This window comes from Hippopotamus amphibius, chromosome 6 (genome assembly GCF_030028045.1).
Source record: "Hippopotamus amphibius kiboko isolate mHipAmp2 chromosome 6, mHipAmp2.hap2, whole genome shotgun sequence".
In the NCBI taxonomy this organism is placed as follows: domain Eukaryota; kingdom Metazoa; phylum Chordata; class Mammalia; order Artiodactyla; family Hippopotamidae; genus Hippopotamus; species Hippopotamus amphibius.
In genome coordinates, this window is record NC_080191.1 from 89,083,701 (window position 1) to 89,101,131 (window position 17,431).

Here is a 17,431-nt window from a genome sequence, read left to right on the forward strand (position 1 = left end):
TACCATAAATACTTGATATAAACTAACAAATTAATAACATAGTGGCATAAAATAATTTATTTTAACAATATTTAACTTATAGTTAAGGTATACTAGAGAATACTGGGATTTTGAATCTGACAAATGTGGATGTTAATTACTGAGTGAAATTGGACAGTAATAAAAGCTACCATTTGATGAATGACTTGTATAGGTTTACATAGTCTAATTAAATCTTTAATTCTACCATGTTATTTCACTACTACTACATTAATTTCTTTAAATTAATCTTTTTAATATATCCTTAGGTATATAACAGTGGAGGGAATGGAAACTCATGTGTCCTAAGAACATAGAAAAAATAAGTAACATAGATCCAAAAATCCAAAGATTATGCTTTTACTTTATACAATTTATCTTTCTTCTGAGAATCTGAATTTTGTTGTGAGGATTACAGCTTGTTTCTTAAGTAGTAAAGTGATTTGCACAGAGAAAATCCTCAATGAGTGTTAGTTACTATTTTTTAAATTGCATTAATATATCAAATTTCCAAATCCCTGTTTGGTTTCTTGCCCTTTGAGAGTAATGGTACCTTCCAATAGTACTGACCCCTGACCCCTCCTCCCACATCAGTATTGAGTGGTGGAGAAAGTTACAACCACACTCTTTCTATTGTTTATCCTTTCATTAAACCATTTTATATTTCCTTTTCCCTCTTTTCCTGCCACCCTCCCACTATTCCTGCAGAAGTTGGGTGAAGACTCATTCTGAGTTTCATCATTTGTATAACATACTTTTCCATGAGCATTTTACATTCATGGGAGCTCTCTCCTCCTGGATTATAAGAACATGATTTGTCACCAACAGGCACCTTGAGCCTTATGTTTGTGCAAAAATATTACATAAACATTATATTTGAACAACTTTTATTCCTAGATGTTTTTAAAAGATATTTTTTCTAAACTAATCATAGAGGGATGCTTGTATCTGAAAACAATTTAAACCATCCATAAAAGAAAGATCTTGACTATTTCCATGTTTCAGTTAGGTTGAAACTTGGTATGAAAGACTGCAGTAATTTGCTGGTTTAACTAAGTAATGATACAAACACGTTTCAGGAGCAGGTGAGTATATAGGGCAGGATGAAGTACATCATATCTTGACCACATTCCTTGGCCTTGTTTCACAAAGAAGGTGCCTAGCTGCTGGTGACACAGTCCTTGCAGAAAGCAGGTAAGAATTTTTTTTTTTATATCAAATTAGGAAAAACTTCACTAACAATGTATTATTTTTCTGTTTAAAGGGGTATTTTAAACAATTGAACTCTACTGTTTCTTGATCAAAATCCAGTCATCAAATCTGCTTGCACTTTGGGAATAGAAAAACATAGAAGCCAGTTCCCAGGAATCCCTAAACAAAATCTCAGGTTAGAAATTTTCAGCAATATTGAAAGCCCATTTTGCAACAATTCTTTATGACACTTTCAGGATAGCTTATAAAATGCAATCTCCCAAAATGACTAACACATTAATTATGCTTGTGAGCCTGGTGGTTCTTCTCAGAATGTTTATAAATGGAAAGACAACATGTAAATGGCACTTGGTGGAAGAATGGCGTACACAGCCCTCAACATATGTGGTGAATTGGACACTAACAGAAAATATCTGCCTGGAGTTCTACGGAGATGTAAATACTAAAATGAATACTTCTGGCAATCAGGTTGTTCCCCAGATTTGCCCTTTGCAAATTCAATTAGGAGACATCCTTGTAATTTCTTCTGAACCATCTCTTCAATATCCAGAAATAAATGTGATGAATGTTTCTGAAGGGTCATTCATTGACTGTTTGCAAAATACCACAGATGAAGATCAGTTACTTTTTAGTTGCAAACTAAAAGGAATGCACACTGTTAATTCTCAGTGGCTCAGTATTGGGACACATTATTTTATCACAGTAATGCCAAGTGGTCCATCCCTTTGTCAACTGGGACTTCGACTAAATGTGACAGTGAAAGAGCAGTTCTGCCAGGGCTATCTGAGTTCGGAGCTTTGCTCTGGGCATGGTAGATGTCTTACTGAAGTTTGGAGCAAGACATACAGCTGCCATTGCCAGCCTCCATTCTCTGGGAAATACTGCCGGGAGCTTGATGCATGTGGTTGTAAACCATGTAAAAATAATGGCAGTTGCATTAATAAAAGAGAAAAATGGAATAAGCGAGGATATGAATATATCTGTCACCCACCATTTACAGGTAAGATTATTTTTAAAATAACATTATTCTATTAAAATTGTAAAATAGACAATTCATAAATGGTTATTTATCAAAAAACAGATTACATTTTTAAAAATTTAGTAGATTTCTTTAGAATGAGCTAAATTTGGATTCTGGGCATATAGAAATCCTATCAGGCATTCTCTACAGTAAAAATTTTGCTTATTTAAAGAATATTTCTTAAAAACATATATACTTTATCCTGAAATACCTATTTTTACATCTTTCCTGAAATCCACTGTCTCATTAAGAAAAGAAAAAAAAATTAACAGAGTAATATGTTTTAGTCATTACATGAAATTTCCAAGGTTATGGTATTTGGGGCAAACAGTTCTAGGTGATAATATAGAAAATGAAGTGTATCTGAGTTGAGGATGGTAAGGAACTTCCTAGAGGGGAAGGTATTGAAGTTGCTTGGGAGAGTTGTAGAAGAAAAGATAATTGTGAACCCAGAGTAATGTTCTCAGTGGTGCTGGTGTGGCACCTGTAAAGGGATTGATAGATCAGAATAACAAGGAAGGAAAGAGCATGATACAATTATTAACTGGTTAAAAGCTCATAAGCTAAATGAGAGCTAATGAAGAGAAAAAGTGGTAAGGAAGCTATTCAGTGAGTGGATCCAGCCTGAAGAAAGGCGATCTTAAAACAACATAAACTATGTTACCTGAGGCTAAGGTGAGGATTTGAGGGAAATGGACTATTTCTGCGTGAAAGTTTACTAGGGAATTTGGGTCATCAGAGGAAAGTCATTGAGTAATGTAGGGAACATTTGACGTTGGGGAATATGTGAAAGAATTTTTTTCAATGACAATTTCAGAGACCTGGCATGGAAAGTTACAAACGATGATCTAACACAGGGAAATGCCTAGCATGGTTGGTAATGATCAGATAAGAAGACACACAACAGATAATAGTACATTTTGGTCACGAGAGGGGAAGGGGGGTGAGCAGCAGATGTGACTGGAGCCGACCAAGCTCAGGGATCTAGCTGTAATTTTGCTGGACAGGCTTTAGGGGGATTCAACAAGGCTGTTCTTTCATGTGCCTGGGAAGACCCACCGGAGCCAGATCTGAGGAGACTGTGTGATAAAATGTAATGGAAGACCTCTATAAGCCATTTTAGGCCCCAATGTTCACCTAAGCCAATCATTTAAAAAGTAATTTTAGACTCTTTAGGAAGGAAGTACTGAGGCTATTTCAGAAGTTAATCCCAGCAATATCCACTGGACAGCCTCCCTGTATAAATAGGATCAAATTCTCATTTGACTCTACTGGCAGGGGTGATAAAAGATGTAAGTTACCAAGGCTCCCAATATATCAGGTAATTAAAATTAAGACATGTCAGCAAAAAAATAAAAGCACTCAAATTTCTGATTTAGGGTGAATGTAAAAAGTAATTTAATCAAGAACTTCTAAAGTATATGTTCTACCCTGCCCAAGGAATTTTAGGGAATATTTGACCAGAAAATTTCTACCACCTATCATAATATTAACTGACATAGATGTAATCATACATCATGGAATATCATTTCAATGTTTTTATTGTAACTGCATAGAATGTTGTTTTCCCCAATGTTCATTTCTTTTTTTATTAGAAACACAGCAGTAGGTAGATAATGTAAATAATCAAATTTTAAAAGCATAAAAATATGTAATATTATTTATTTTTGACATTGAGCACATACCATTATGTTGCTCTAATTATAAACAATTACTTAAATTTTAAATCTCAGAAGAGAGAGAAATATTAGAATATTAGAAATATTCTGTGTTTCAGAAAGATATGGAAAGAATTTGAGAATGTTCACTGTACTAGTTTGTTAGTGCTGCCATAACAAAGAACCACAGTGTGAGTGGCTTCAACAATAGAAGTTAATTTTCTCAAAGTTCTAGAGGCTGAGTAGTCCCAACATAGATATCAGGAGGATTGGTTTCTCTGAGGCCTCTCTCCTTGGTCCATGGTCAGCCTGTGTCTTCACATCCCTTTTATCTGTAGTGTCTGTGCATCCTCTTCTTATAAAGACATCAGTCATTATTGATTAGGACCCAAACTAGTGACCTCATTTAACCTTTATTGCCTCTCTAAAGACCCTGTCTCCAAATAAGTCACCCTATGAGGTACAGGGGGTTAGGATTTCAACATAAGAATTTTTTGAGGTAGTCACAATTTAGCCTTAACACCCACTAGGACTGAAATTGAACAAGACCTATTGAACATACTACTGACACTTTAGCTTCTGTGTATGGAAATACTTTTGCACACAATTATATTTACTTTTATTTTCATTGTGTTGGGGGTTGTTTGGAGGTAATGAAAAAGAAGGATTCTGCATTAGTGAGGTAGAGCTGTCAGTCTACAAGGCATTTGAAAAGCATCAACTGGTAAAAACTGCTCAGAAATTAAATTAAGAATTCAATTAGTATGGAGGAAGTGGCAGGCGTATTGCCAAATATTGTGCAACTGTTTTGTGGTGTCATTTGTCCATGTGTCATGCCCTGGAATTTTGAAGGCACATTCCTCTATGAAGGATATTATGAGATGATTAACTACATAGAAATATATGCTATGCAATGTTGTGGTTTTCTGTATAGTAGGACCACAGTAGCTTGTATAAGTGGGATTTGGAATACTCGACATAGTAGACAGAAAGTGTAGAATTTAGAAGCTTGTGCATGGCTTCTTAGAACGAAGCAGGCTTTACTCTTTTTTTTCCCAAATAATTTTAGATTAGATTAGATTTGAATTGATTTGATTTGATATTACTGTGGAAAGAACAATTAATATGAGGAATTAATATGAGTTCTACCCTCAAATAAAATTTTAAGTGTATAATATATTATTGTTGACGATAGATGTGGTGCTATACAACAGGTCTCTAGATCTTATTTTTCTTGCTTGACTGAAGCTTTATGCCCTGGTTCCTCTTCAGATGGTATAATACTTTCTCATTTTTCTTGTTTGAATCATTACCTTGGCTAGGTGGTAGTGCTAAGAGACAATGTACTTTCACGTTCGAATTGTCACTTGTATATTACCACTTAAATGCTACCAGTATATATTGAATAATTGGTACTAAAATGTACTAATATTATCTACATGATTAGCACATTCAAATTATCCAAAAAAATTAACTAAAGCTCAAATACCAACAACCAGAAAAATATTTTAGTATTATATTATGTGATAGGATGGCAAAAGTGATGTCAAATTTATTAAAATTAATTTTTGTTTCCATTTAAATTCATCATCATGAAACTGTCTTAATTAGAATTACATTTTTCAAAAATTTTATATTATTCATTGCTAAAAATTTGGGAAAATCTATGATCATAGTTAACTATATAAATATAATGTACATATAATAATCTAATTGAAACATTAATTTTCTTTCATTTTTATAGGCATAAATTGTTCAGAAATAATTGGCCAGTGTCAACCACATATCTATTTCCATGGGAACTGCAGAAATATTACTGAAAACAGTTTCATTTGTGAATGTGAGGAACCATTTTCAGGTAAAAATACACGTATATGCGTGTATGCATACATACAAACAGATACATTTAATTTTGTCCTTTATTTCAAATTAGACTTGAGATGTTTCATTTATTACTGAAAAATACAAGTTTAGTGGTTCTATATTCTGACTTTTTTTAAGGATAAATTTAAGAGAACAATTTGCTTAACAATTAAATGATTATTCTGCTAAATATTGAAACTTCATAATATACGAAGAGTTTGGATACCAGCTGAATGGGTTTCTTTTTACTATGATAAAATATATTTTGTTTTTAGGTACTAAAATATATTTACAAATAGTGTATATTTTCCCCATAATTTGCAAATTTATATCTAACATTTCATTAGATAACAGGTCATTACAGAAAAATCCCCTTTCATGAAGAGTAAAACATTTTTATTTTTTCTCAAATAAATGTAAAGATGTGAACCAAATCATTGTTTAAACCAATAGTTTCTTAACTTTTGATTAAATATTTAACAATGAAATTGTGTTTAAACCATTCCAATCTCATCTTTGAACTCTTCTACAGTTTCCAATTTTTCTGGGAAACATAACTTACTATCAGTGTATTTGTCCCTCTTCAAAACGTCTTTGGGCAGTGGTGTCTCCAGCCACAATTAGACATCTAAAGACTCCGTTCGTGGGTGTGAAACAAAAGATAAGTGTCTCCTAAACTGCAGAGAGTGGTAACTCCCAGTGTTTCTCTTGCAGATCCTTACATGTAACCTAGTTGAGAGAGATTTGAAAGATAGGTGGAGTGTATCAGCCACTGCCAATGGTAGGAGGGTCTGGTAACAGTGCAGGCAGTAAGAACTCCAGCTGTTTTCAAAGAAAAGCCTTCTTTTCAGGGCTTTTCCCCTCAGGTCATTTATTTCCTTGAGATAGGTTATAAATTGTAACATGTTATTATAATATCTTAACATATTCTGCAGATGTATGAAGACCATATAATTTATCTTCCAAATCATGGTATTTTTGAACTAAAGAGGTAGCTAAAAGCACTTTCAAAGATATAATATTTGAAATATTTATTTATTCTCTGGCAAACTGGTTTCAGTAAATAGGCAGCCATATAAAATAGCTCTATTCAAATATTATTTTTAAAACTTCCTTCCAAAGAAAATAATTGTAACCTGGTCTCTGAAAATCAAAAGGACATTTTAAAACATATTTTATATTGATTATCTGAAACATTACAAAATCATATAAGCAGAAGCTATGTTTACACATATATTTTCCAGAAGAGTGAGTGTTTTTTCAATATGCTTTAATTATTGTATTTTTTCATAAAGCCATCGATGCCTTCTTCAAAGTTGCATGTAAGATTAATAAATTTGAAGTCATGAATGCCTTCAGTTGACTCTTCTCCTGCTGTGCCATCTTAGTTGAGGACATTTTTAACCAACACATGTTGAGGTTCCTGTTAATCTCAAATGAAAATCTGCTAAGTGTTAAGTATTCTCCATTCAATTTTTTTTGTATAAAATACATCGATAAAGTATTTCCATAGGAGCTATATTTTTATTCTATTCAATATTATTTTTTGCCAAACATTTTCAAAGAGAATCCTCATGAAATAAATGATCTCTACTTATGATTCCTTTGAATGTTTGGCAAAATTTAGGTGCTGCAATTGATGTCCATTATGACCTAACACACAAAATTAATCTATGAAATATAGGAACTCCTTTAAGTGTTGCTCCCCACAGATCCAGCAATTCCAAAGCCTGGTTGTAACATTTATAATCTTGAGCACATTTAAATTCATTGAATTGGTGGTCTTCATTGTGTTGTATAGGAATAAGTCTTAATGTCTTTTTAAAAATAAGTATGATTCATGAAAGCTTTCAAAAACCTATCTTTTGTGCTTAATTTATTGCTTTTCTTTGATTAAATGCTTGTAACTGATTTTGAATGAGATGCAGCCAAAACTTACAACATTCTTTAACTAAAATGCTGAAACTTCCCTGAGACACTGCATTTATTTTCAGTCATTCTTCACAAGTTTAAATATTTATAAAATTCAAATGTTAATGGACAGCAGCAAGAGAAAGCACATTTTGCTGTGTTACATTTTTTTCAATATCAGCTTTATTTCCAAAAAATTTAGTCTGTTGTCCTTTGAATATTTTAAATTATTTGTAAACTTTGCAACTATAGATTCTATTTCACTTGTGGGAACATCACAACTGGTTTGCTTTTAAAATATGAATTATGTATGAACCACAATAAATTCCAAGTATACTTCTTTTCCATTCTTTTCTCAACTTGATCAAACTATATATATATATACATACACACACACAGTGATATATATATCATGATAAACTTAACTAAATTTATAATTTTAGCACAAGAACACATAACTTTATCTTTGAATACTTTTAGTGAATTTTCAATACCATGCTTAATATTGTCAGATATTTTGCCTTCAACAGAATAAACTTATAAAACTTTGTTTTAGTTCAATGAATTGGATAGAAAAGTCAAACTATTATTGAAATGAACTGATTATGTATTTGAAACCTCCAATTTTACTAATGTAGGCTGGTATCTTTTAGCTGTGTGTCAATTTATCCTGCTAATTGAGCCAACATATTTATACAATCACTTTACTTTTGTATGTATAGAGAAGCTTGCAATAGAAAATGAGGAAAATGATTTTGGTATAGTCATTTGATATGAATGAAAATACATGCTACACAGAGTGATAGGTAAGAATACCTTCTGCATCTGAACTTAACTCATTAGTGTGAGGGAGTCTTTGAAAATAATTACTGACATTTAAATAGATGTTGATGGTTCTTGAATTAACATGTGTCTTCTAGTTTCATGTATTCAGTGATGATGTCACCATACTCAGTGGTGGATCATTAAAGTGACACAGTTTAGGGGTAAACTCAAGATTTATTACCAACTTTCTAGGGAAACAAATTTGAAACATATTTTTATTAAAAATGTATTTTTTGATATTATTGCATTTAAAGTATTTATTGTAAAATAAGAAATAAACATCAGAACACAATAAAATACACTAGTTGTATATTTATACCAGAAGACTGCAAGCTTTTTCCTCTAAAGGATCAGATATTAAACATTTTATATTTTCTGAGCCATCTGGTGTCTATCAAAGTAACTCAGCTCTGCTATTGTAATGTAAAAGCATCCATAGACAGTACACAAAAGAATTAATTTTACGTTCCAGTAAAACTTTATTTACAAAAATAGGTGGACAGTCATATTTGGCTCACAGTTGTAATTTACCAACCCTTTATTTAAACCATACAACAAGCAACCAACTCTATAGCCGGGACATACAGACAAACTCCGTGACAGGAATGTTTGGCCTCAGTGTGTTTCTCCTAATACATAGATATAACCTATAATTTCCTGCAGTCCCACTGACCCAGCTTGCTTGCAAACAGCAGCTGCTTTAGATCCTTCTCATGTAAGCTAAGAATGAGGCAGCTGTTTGTGGCAGCTTTGTTTTCAAAACCCACAAGCTGCCCTTAAATGAGAGGTATAATACACTTTGCATCTGAAAAGGACTGAGAAAAGAGAGGTAGTTATCACTGGTTAACTTGCAAGTTTGTCCTCATGTTAAAATAAAATACTGCATATGTACCCTAGAAAAGACCATGGCTGACTTTAAGGTACAAAGTAGAGATATATCAAACCCATTTCTTTACTTTAATGCAAATGTGAATAATAGTACTTGGTTAGAAAATGCAAGACAAATGGTTGTTTGATAATTGGGGAGAACTTATATCTCAGAAATATTGTATCCTACACTCCATGAGCAAAAACTCGTGTTATTGTGGACAAAATAGGATGATGACTCTATTAGAAGACTTATTAACTATAACAATTGGAATATTTTTTGGTATGTATTATGTTATTCTGTGACTTAAAGCCTTAGCCAAAAATGTACAGGAAGTGCCACATTTTTAAAACTTATAAAGTATGTATGTACATATGCATGTATGTATCTACCTATCAATCATCTATCTATGTATATATCTATCAGTCTATCTATTCAGTTATGTTATGCACACTTTCTAATTAATTTCTTCAAAAACCTTTAGGAACTAATATATGTATAATCTTTTATCTCACCGTGATGATCTGTGTATATTTATACATATTATCTGATATATGAAGTAGAATTCACAAATAAGTTGAGATTATAGTGTTCCAAACAGTCATATTAAAAGTCATAAACTTTATATTTCCAATGCCTTATTAATCATTTATCATTATATAAATTAGCCTTTATGTCAAAGTCCCACTGCTTTTGAGTGTCACTCCATACTGAGAATCTTGGAACTCATGTCTTTTGGAAAGGTATAGCTATCATGCTGGAAGCAGTTTAATAATCTACATGTAATGCAAATCTACATCAAGATGGCAAAGAAATAAGGTGGACTACATCAATCCTATTTTAAAACTAGTGAGTCTTTAGGAAAAACATATTCCTGATTTTTAAGACACTTCAAATATTGTGATAAAATATGAAAGGAATAATTAGCCATAAGATAAAACTACAATCTCAAACAACATAAAAGTAAAATTAAGAAGTAAAGATCTAATCTAAACTGTATGAAAATGTATTCTTCATTGTAATTCCAAACTTGAAAATATTATACAATATTTATGTATTCATTATAAAATGATTTTCTCTAATCTTATAACTTCATAAGGTTTACTGCAAAAAATTTAATGTATTTTTGGAGCAATTCAGGTACCTTAAGATTCTCCTTGTCAGTTCCATATTTTCAAAACTTTTCAAATATGATTTTGATATAGGACAAGTGATTGTCAGAAAATAAGCTCTCAGTCTTAGTTTAGGACTAAGTTAAGCTGCAAAAAATAATTTCAGTTTCAGGATTCAGGAAGGTTTATTTGCAAGGCATGCTGTGATCCCTATACCTAAGATGAATGATTTTTGGAAACCATGGCATTGCATTGGAGGAATAATTATTTTGCAGGATGTGATAACCCCAGGTATCATTCTGACAGATAAGAGGTCCAATCTGATTAGTGAAGATTACCATAAGACATTTCATTAGCAGCTTAAAGCAGAAGGGAGGCAGAATATTTTTCAAGTAAATTTCCCCATTTTAGAAATCCAGTGGGTGGAATGTATGGAGAATAGCATTTTGCCCATGGAAAGGAAAGCTAGCAGGAGCTAAATCAGATATAACTTTTTTTCCCCCATTTTTAATAATTGAACTTTAATCCTATTTTGAAACTCAGTTCTGATAGAGGCTGGAAAACTAATCTCAGTCCATTCCACCCAATCGCTAACCCCCTGCCATGTCAAGAATTGAACTAGTCCTGCTCTCCTGTGTAATTTGTTAAGTATTGTGGATAGCTAATCATGTTACGTGAGCCAATAGGCACACTACAGGTACAATCAACTCTACGGCTCAGCATTCACACAACCTAGAGTGAAAATTATGGCAAATGGTTGCACAAGCTACACACTTAATGATGGGTGTAATTTTTTTAGGTGTTGACTAGGAAGGCTTTTATGTTTGGACTGCTATTTACATCATCAAACCTTACTTTGTTATAGTTTTCTTCTTGATTCTCTGGTCACTGCAGTCACTATCAGCATTGATAGTGACCTGCACTCTAAGCACAGCATACTCCATAGTAACATGACACTGAAAGAGCAAAGGTGCTGTACCCTATTACTAACAGGAAGAGTTCCCTTTGCTACCCTGCTCCAGCCTGATGGACTGAACCTTCCTTTGTGCCTTCTGGGGTTTTTTGTGTCCTTCTATTGTGATGAATTCTCCTTTGGCTGATTGGTAAAGCAAATACCTCAAGGGCTCCTCATCCCACTGTAAATTGTCTCAAGACAATGTGTGTGTTGACTAAGTATCTGGATTATATTATTCATTTAATAATCGGTAATTATTGATAATCATGAGATCTCAGGATGATCATGATGTTTTTTATTTCTCGTGTTAATGAATGAGAGTATAAGTTGATTACAAACGAAAAGGCTTGAATGCTCAATAAAACATATAATTGAGCTAAACTTATGAAACATATATGTTGTTGTGGCAATTTTAATGCCTTCTCATTATTATTCAATAAATAGAGTATTTTTAAACTCTTTATTGGAATATAATTGCTTTACACTGTTGTGCCAGTTTTTGTTATACAACAAAGTGAATCAGCTGTATTTATACTAGAATATTTATTAACTACTATTTATTATGTGCCTTTCTATTTCTCAGAAAACAAGTCTAAGAAATAGTTAATCTCATCTCTATTTTACTTTTTGAGGAAATATTGGATATAGAGTTTAAACTTGGATTGTTTTACTGTAGTGATACTGATCTTTAACCAATGTTATGTTGTGTCTCTAGTTTATTCAGTGAAAAGATAACTAAATAACAACGGTGCAGTGTCAGTGTAATTTGTATAGTATCCTATAGACCTTGAAGACAAGTATTGCTTACTCACTTTCTCATCTTTAAGTTGTCTCTCTTTATTGATTTGCAGAAAAGTTTTATATATCCTGGATAGAAGTAATTAGTGGTGTATGGATATTGCAAATACTTCTTTCAGCCTGTGGCTTTTCTTTTCTTCTTATAATCCATGCATTTTGATGAGTAGATGTTTTATAAGTTGATGAAGTCCAATTTATCATTTTTTTTCTTTTTATGTTTAGTGGGTGTTATGTTTCTTTAGGAAACATTTGCATATTCCAAAGACATAAAAATATTCCCCTATATTTTCTTCTAGAAGATTTACCATTTTAGCCTCTGTTTAGGTTGATGATTCATTCAAAGTTAAGTTTTTGATTCATATAGAAGAGGAATCAAAGTCCTTTTTCTTTTTCACAGAAAGAGATATAGTTGTTCAGCAAAATTGAGGAAAACTCTCTTTATCAATGGATTTGCTTGTCATCTTTGTCAAAAAACAATGAAGCTTATATGTGTTTGTCTATTTGTACATTCTCTATTCTATACCGTCAATCTATCTGTCCTCATTTTATCCAATAACACTTCTCTTGATTTGTATAGATATATAATGAAATTTGAGGTAATGTAATATGAGTTTTTCAACTTCTTTTTTAATCAGAATTGTTTTGGCTATTCTATATCCTGTGCTTTTCTATATAAATCTTAGAATCAACTTGAATTTTATCTAAAAATTTCTTCTAGTGTTTTAATTTGGACTGTTTTGAATCTACTGTTCAATTTTGGGAGGACAAACACTTACCAGTATTCAATTTTCTAATCTATGAACATGATACATGGCTCTAATTATTTAGGACTTTACGAATCTCTTGGCAATATTCTATAGTTTTCAGGAGAAGGGAATTAGACATTAAAATGATTTTGTTAAAATTTTAAAGTATTTTAATATTTTTGATGATAGTATAATTGTTTTAAATTGTTTTTAATAATTTTTTTTATATATAGACATACAATTACCATGTACCCTAAGTGCATGCTAAATGCATTCATTAGTTCCAATTATTCCCCCAGATTTCTTAAGATTTTCTATCTAAACAATTTTATTTTCTATATATAAAGTTCTTTTTATATATTCCTTTCTAATATATCACCTATGATTTATTTGATTATCTTATTGCCCTAGCTAGGTCCTCCGATACAATATTTAATAACAAAAGGGGCATCCTTCCCTTTTTCCTTTTTTAAATTTTTATTGGAGTATCATTGATTTACAATGTTGTGTTAGTTTCAGGTGTACAGAAAAGTGAATCTGTCATACATACACATATATTCACTTTTTTTTGGATTCTTTTCTCATATAGGTCATTACAGAGTATTGAGTAGAGTTCCCTGTGCTATAGAGTAGGTCCTTATCAGTTATCTATTTTATATGTAGTGGTGTGTTTATGTCAGTCCCAATCTTCCAATGTATCCCTCCCCCGCCCTTACCCTCTGGTAAACATGTTTGCTTTCTACTTCTGTAACTCTATTTCTGCTTTGTAGGTAAGCTCATTTGTACCTTTTTTTTTAAAATATATTCCACACATAAGTGATATCATATGATATTTGTCTTTCTCTGTATGACTTACTTCACTCAGTATGAGACTCCCTAGTCCCATGCATGTTGTTGTATTTTGTTTTGTTCTTTTTTATGGCTGAGTAATATTCTATTGTATATATATACCACATCTTTTTTTTTTTTTAAGAGACAATATCCTTTATTTTATTTATTTATTTATTTATTTAATTTATTTATTTTATTGGCTGTGTTGGGTCTTTTTTGCTGTGCGTGGGCTTTCTTTAGTTGCGGTGAGTGGGAGCAACTCTCCATTGTGGTGCATGGGCTCCTCATTGCCGTGGCTTCTCTTGTTGCAGAACACGGGCTCTAGGTGCCTGGGTTTCAGTAGTTGCAGCACATGGGCTCAATAGTTGTGACACACAGGCTTAGTTGCTCTGCGGCATGTGGGATCTTCCTGGAGCAGGGATTGAACCCATGCATTGGCAGGTGGATTCTTAACCACTGCACCACCTAGGAAACCCTAGGGCATAGCTTTTAGACATAAGCAGATTTGTGTTCCAAGAGCGTCTCTACAACTCCCTGCCTCTCTGACTTTTAGAATATTATTTAAGCTCTCTATATTTTAATTTCTGGTCTGTAAAAAAATTAATACTTATAAACACTCATCTCATGGGTTTTTCTGTGAACTAAATGAAATAGTCTATATTAAATACTTAGTAAAGCTAAGTTTACTAAGCTTTATTTGTTAAATACTTAATAAGCATTCAATTAATTGTAGCTGTTGTTGATTTTGCTGTTGTTTGACATAGCAACTCTTCTTTAAATACTTATTTTTTCTATTTTACTAATACAGTTAAACCAAGTCTCCTATTTTTCTAACATTTGAATACTTGTGCAATTGCTTTCTACCTACTTTTATAAATTTATGATTCAGTATTCCTCTAAACCAGTCACCTGCTCTAATCTAATATCTCTAGTGGTTTTTTTATGAACAAATCACACATTCACATTTTTTCTGTGGCTGCTCATATTTTTTACCTTCTCTAGAATGAAGTCTTCCTTTCCCTTACTTCTTCCTAAATTACCTCCTTTACTTCTTCTACTGATTTACAAAAGTCTTGGCAGCAAGACCTATGATCTAGTCAAATTTATAGGCCCATCTTAGAGCAAATATAAGGTATTGAATAAATGTTTCAAAATCAAGAAGGTGAAAGATAGGTGGTTGTTCTTAATTTTAAAGAAATTCCAAAGTATTATGATTCTTTTCAGACAGATGTACTTGAGGATAAGTATAAAACAACCTTTTTTTTTTTTTTTTTTTCCAATCTGGAGTCAAGGGTTATATTTTAGTATTGTACACTTTTGTTGCATATATAGAAAGGAACAGATCATAGTTTTCACTACATGTTTTATTAGGACACCAAAAGGAACACTGAAAGGAATATACCATTTCTTAAAAATGAAAGATATGGTCTTGCTACAAACACCCATGTATATAATATGAATACCTGCTTATCTTTGACTCAGAATGTATTCAATTTACATACCAACTATGAAAATTACATGATTGCTTTGTTTTTACAGTGAAAAAAGTATAACTACTTTTGGCCTTGTAATATTGAATGCACTGATGCCTCCCCTTGTAGAATGTTGAATTGGCTATCATTAATGACAGATGTTCTATATATTACAGTAACACTATCTATATAATTGTGGTAATTTTCCACTTCTGATTTGTCAGTTTCAGTGATTTAAAAATCACTTGATGACAGCCTGAAAATGAATGATGTTTTTCCTCTATTAAGTAACTTCTGCTAGTACAGTGTAAGTCTTTTTTAATGAGTTCTTGAATTCTGTTGAAGTCTGCATGGCTTAATTTTTTGTTCAACTAAACAGGTGTGACAATTTTTAGAATTCCATGTAGAAACTCTAATTACTCCATCTTGGGACTTCAAAATGTGTTTTATGGGGAAAAGCCATAAACTTACTCTTTAGATACAGTAACATTTTTGAACATACAGCTTTAACTTTCAGCCAGTGAGAAACCTTGAAAATTAATATCTAGAAAGTAGAACTTATCAAATGATTTACCTTTAATCTATAGATATTTTTGTTATCTTATTTTGTCTTTTATATTCAATGATACCACAGTTTCAGATGCTGCCTATAAATCCCAATGCAAGAATTACTAAAGTATCATTATAAACATCTCTTTCAATATATATGATCATACTTGATTTTTTAATATGCTGTTTTTATTGCAGTTATCAAAAATTCCACTTTTTGCACAACCTTTTTTATTATCACCAGGCTGACCCAACAGCTCTATCAACTTCATGCTTCCTATGTTCAGGAGCAGTTTTAGAAATGGCCTGTAATAGATTGAAGACAAATATTTCCAATAATTAATATATTTTGATATCAAATTATGCCTCCATTCAGTGGAATTCTTCATTAAGCTAACTTTAAAAACAATATTAGAGAATTAGGGGGGATGAATTGGGAGACTGGGATACCAAATTGTACACTCTAAATATATGCAGTTTATTATAAAAAATAAGCAAATAAAAAGTTAAAAAATATTCAATGAAATGAAAAAATATTAGAGAATAAATTAAGATGTACATTTTAATGAGATATCAGCTGAGAAATTTTGGAATAAGAGTAATTTATTTTCTATTACTTGTACATTAGGTTTGATTCTAGCAGTGTCTGTCTCTCTCCCTACCTACATACCTACAGCAGATCAACTGTAATGGCTATACTGAATATATTAAAGCTTAGGTCTTTTAAGAAGCACTTTTCACAGAGTTTATTCTGTTTTCTAATAGAATGCAAATAGCATTCATTAAAGCAGATGAGCCCATAATTTGGTGTTTGAGGACTGAGGTTTCACTTCAGGTGCAGATTTGCCAGGAACTGAAGCTTTTCTAATCCCATCACCCCTACTTCTTGGAAAGCAACAACTCTTACAAGAGAGCAATCCTAATAGTCTTCGCCTGAAAAATTGTCTCTTAACTCATTATAGTTAATAGGTATGATACTTGTAAAATGAAGAATCTCATTTGATATGGTGGGAACTACAGAGTAAACATCACTCTTAGCCTCCTGAATTCATATCATCAGTTTGATCAGATCTTCTTTAATTACTTATTATTTTCTGAGCCTAGGAGACAATACTTGCATACATTAAATTACTTCATGGAGATATGATAATGCAGAGGTGTGTGTGTGTGTGTGTGTGTGTGTATTAAAATTTATAAAATGAGTCTGAACTTTAGGTGAGGTATAACAACATATGTCATGTAACTCTTTTCAAAAGCCAATAAAATTCTGATCGAATCTGAGAGGTTAACTTCAAAATATTGCTGTATTCTTTTCAGCATTTACTTATAGAAAATTCACTCTCTGGCTACAGATAATAAATTAAATATAAAATTGTTTCCTAAGAAACATCTTTTACCCCTCACAGAATTTTGATGGTGTAGAATTAGGTATAAATTTAGCACTATAACCTTGTTTTCAAGAGTTTATTTGAGGCTTTGAAACATCTTTGATGAGTGAACTCAATGCCCCACCAGCTATATATCAAGAAGACCAATGGCAGAAAGATGGAAGATGACAAATATTGACTAATTGAAAGGAAGTAACTTTTTAA

The 17,431-nt window shown here is 32.1% G+C and overlaps 1 protein-coding gene across 1 annotated transcript in view; it reads left to right on the top strand.

Moving 5' to 3' along the window:
- Positions 1-1,494: 1,494 nt before the first annotated feature.
- EYS (eyes shut homolog) overlaps positions 1,495-17,431 on the top strand; it is a 1,676,468-nt gene continuing 1,660,531 nt past the window's right edge. Inside the window, exons 1-2 of the mRNA XM_057737776.1 lie at positions 1,495-2,230; positions 5,654-5,767. Of these exons, the coding sequence (XP_057593759.1) occupies positions 1,495-2,230; positions 5,654-5,767 (850 nt within the window). The remainder of the gene's footprint in view (positions 2,231-5,653; positions 5,768-17,431) is intronic.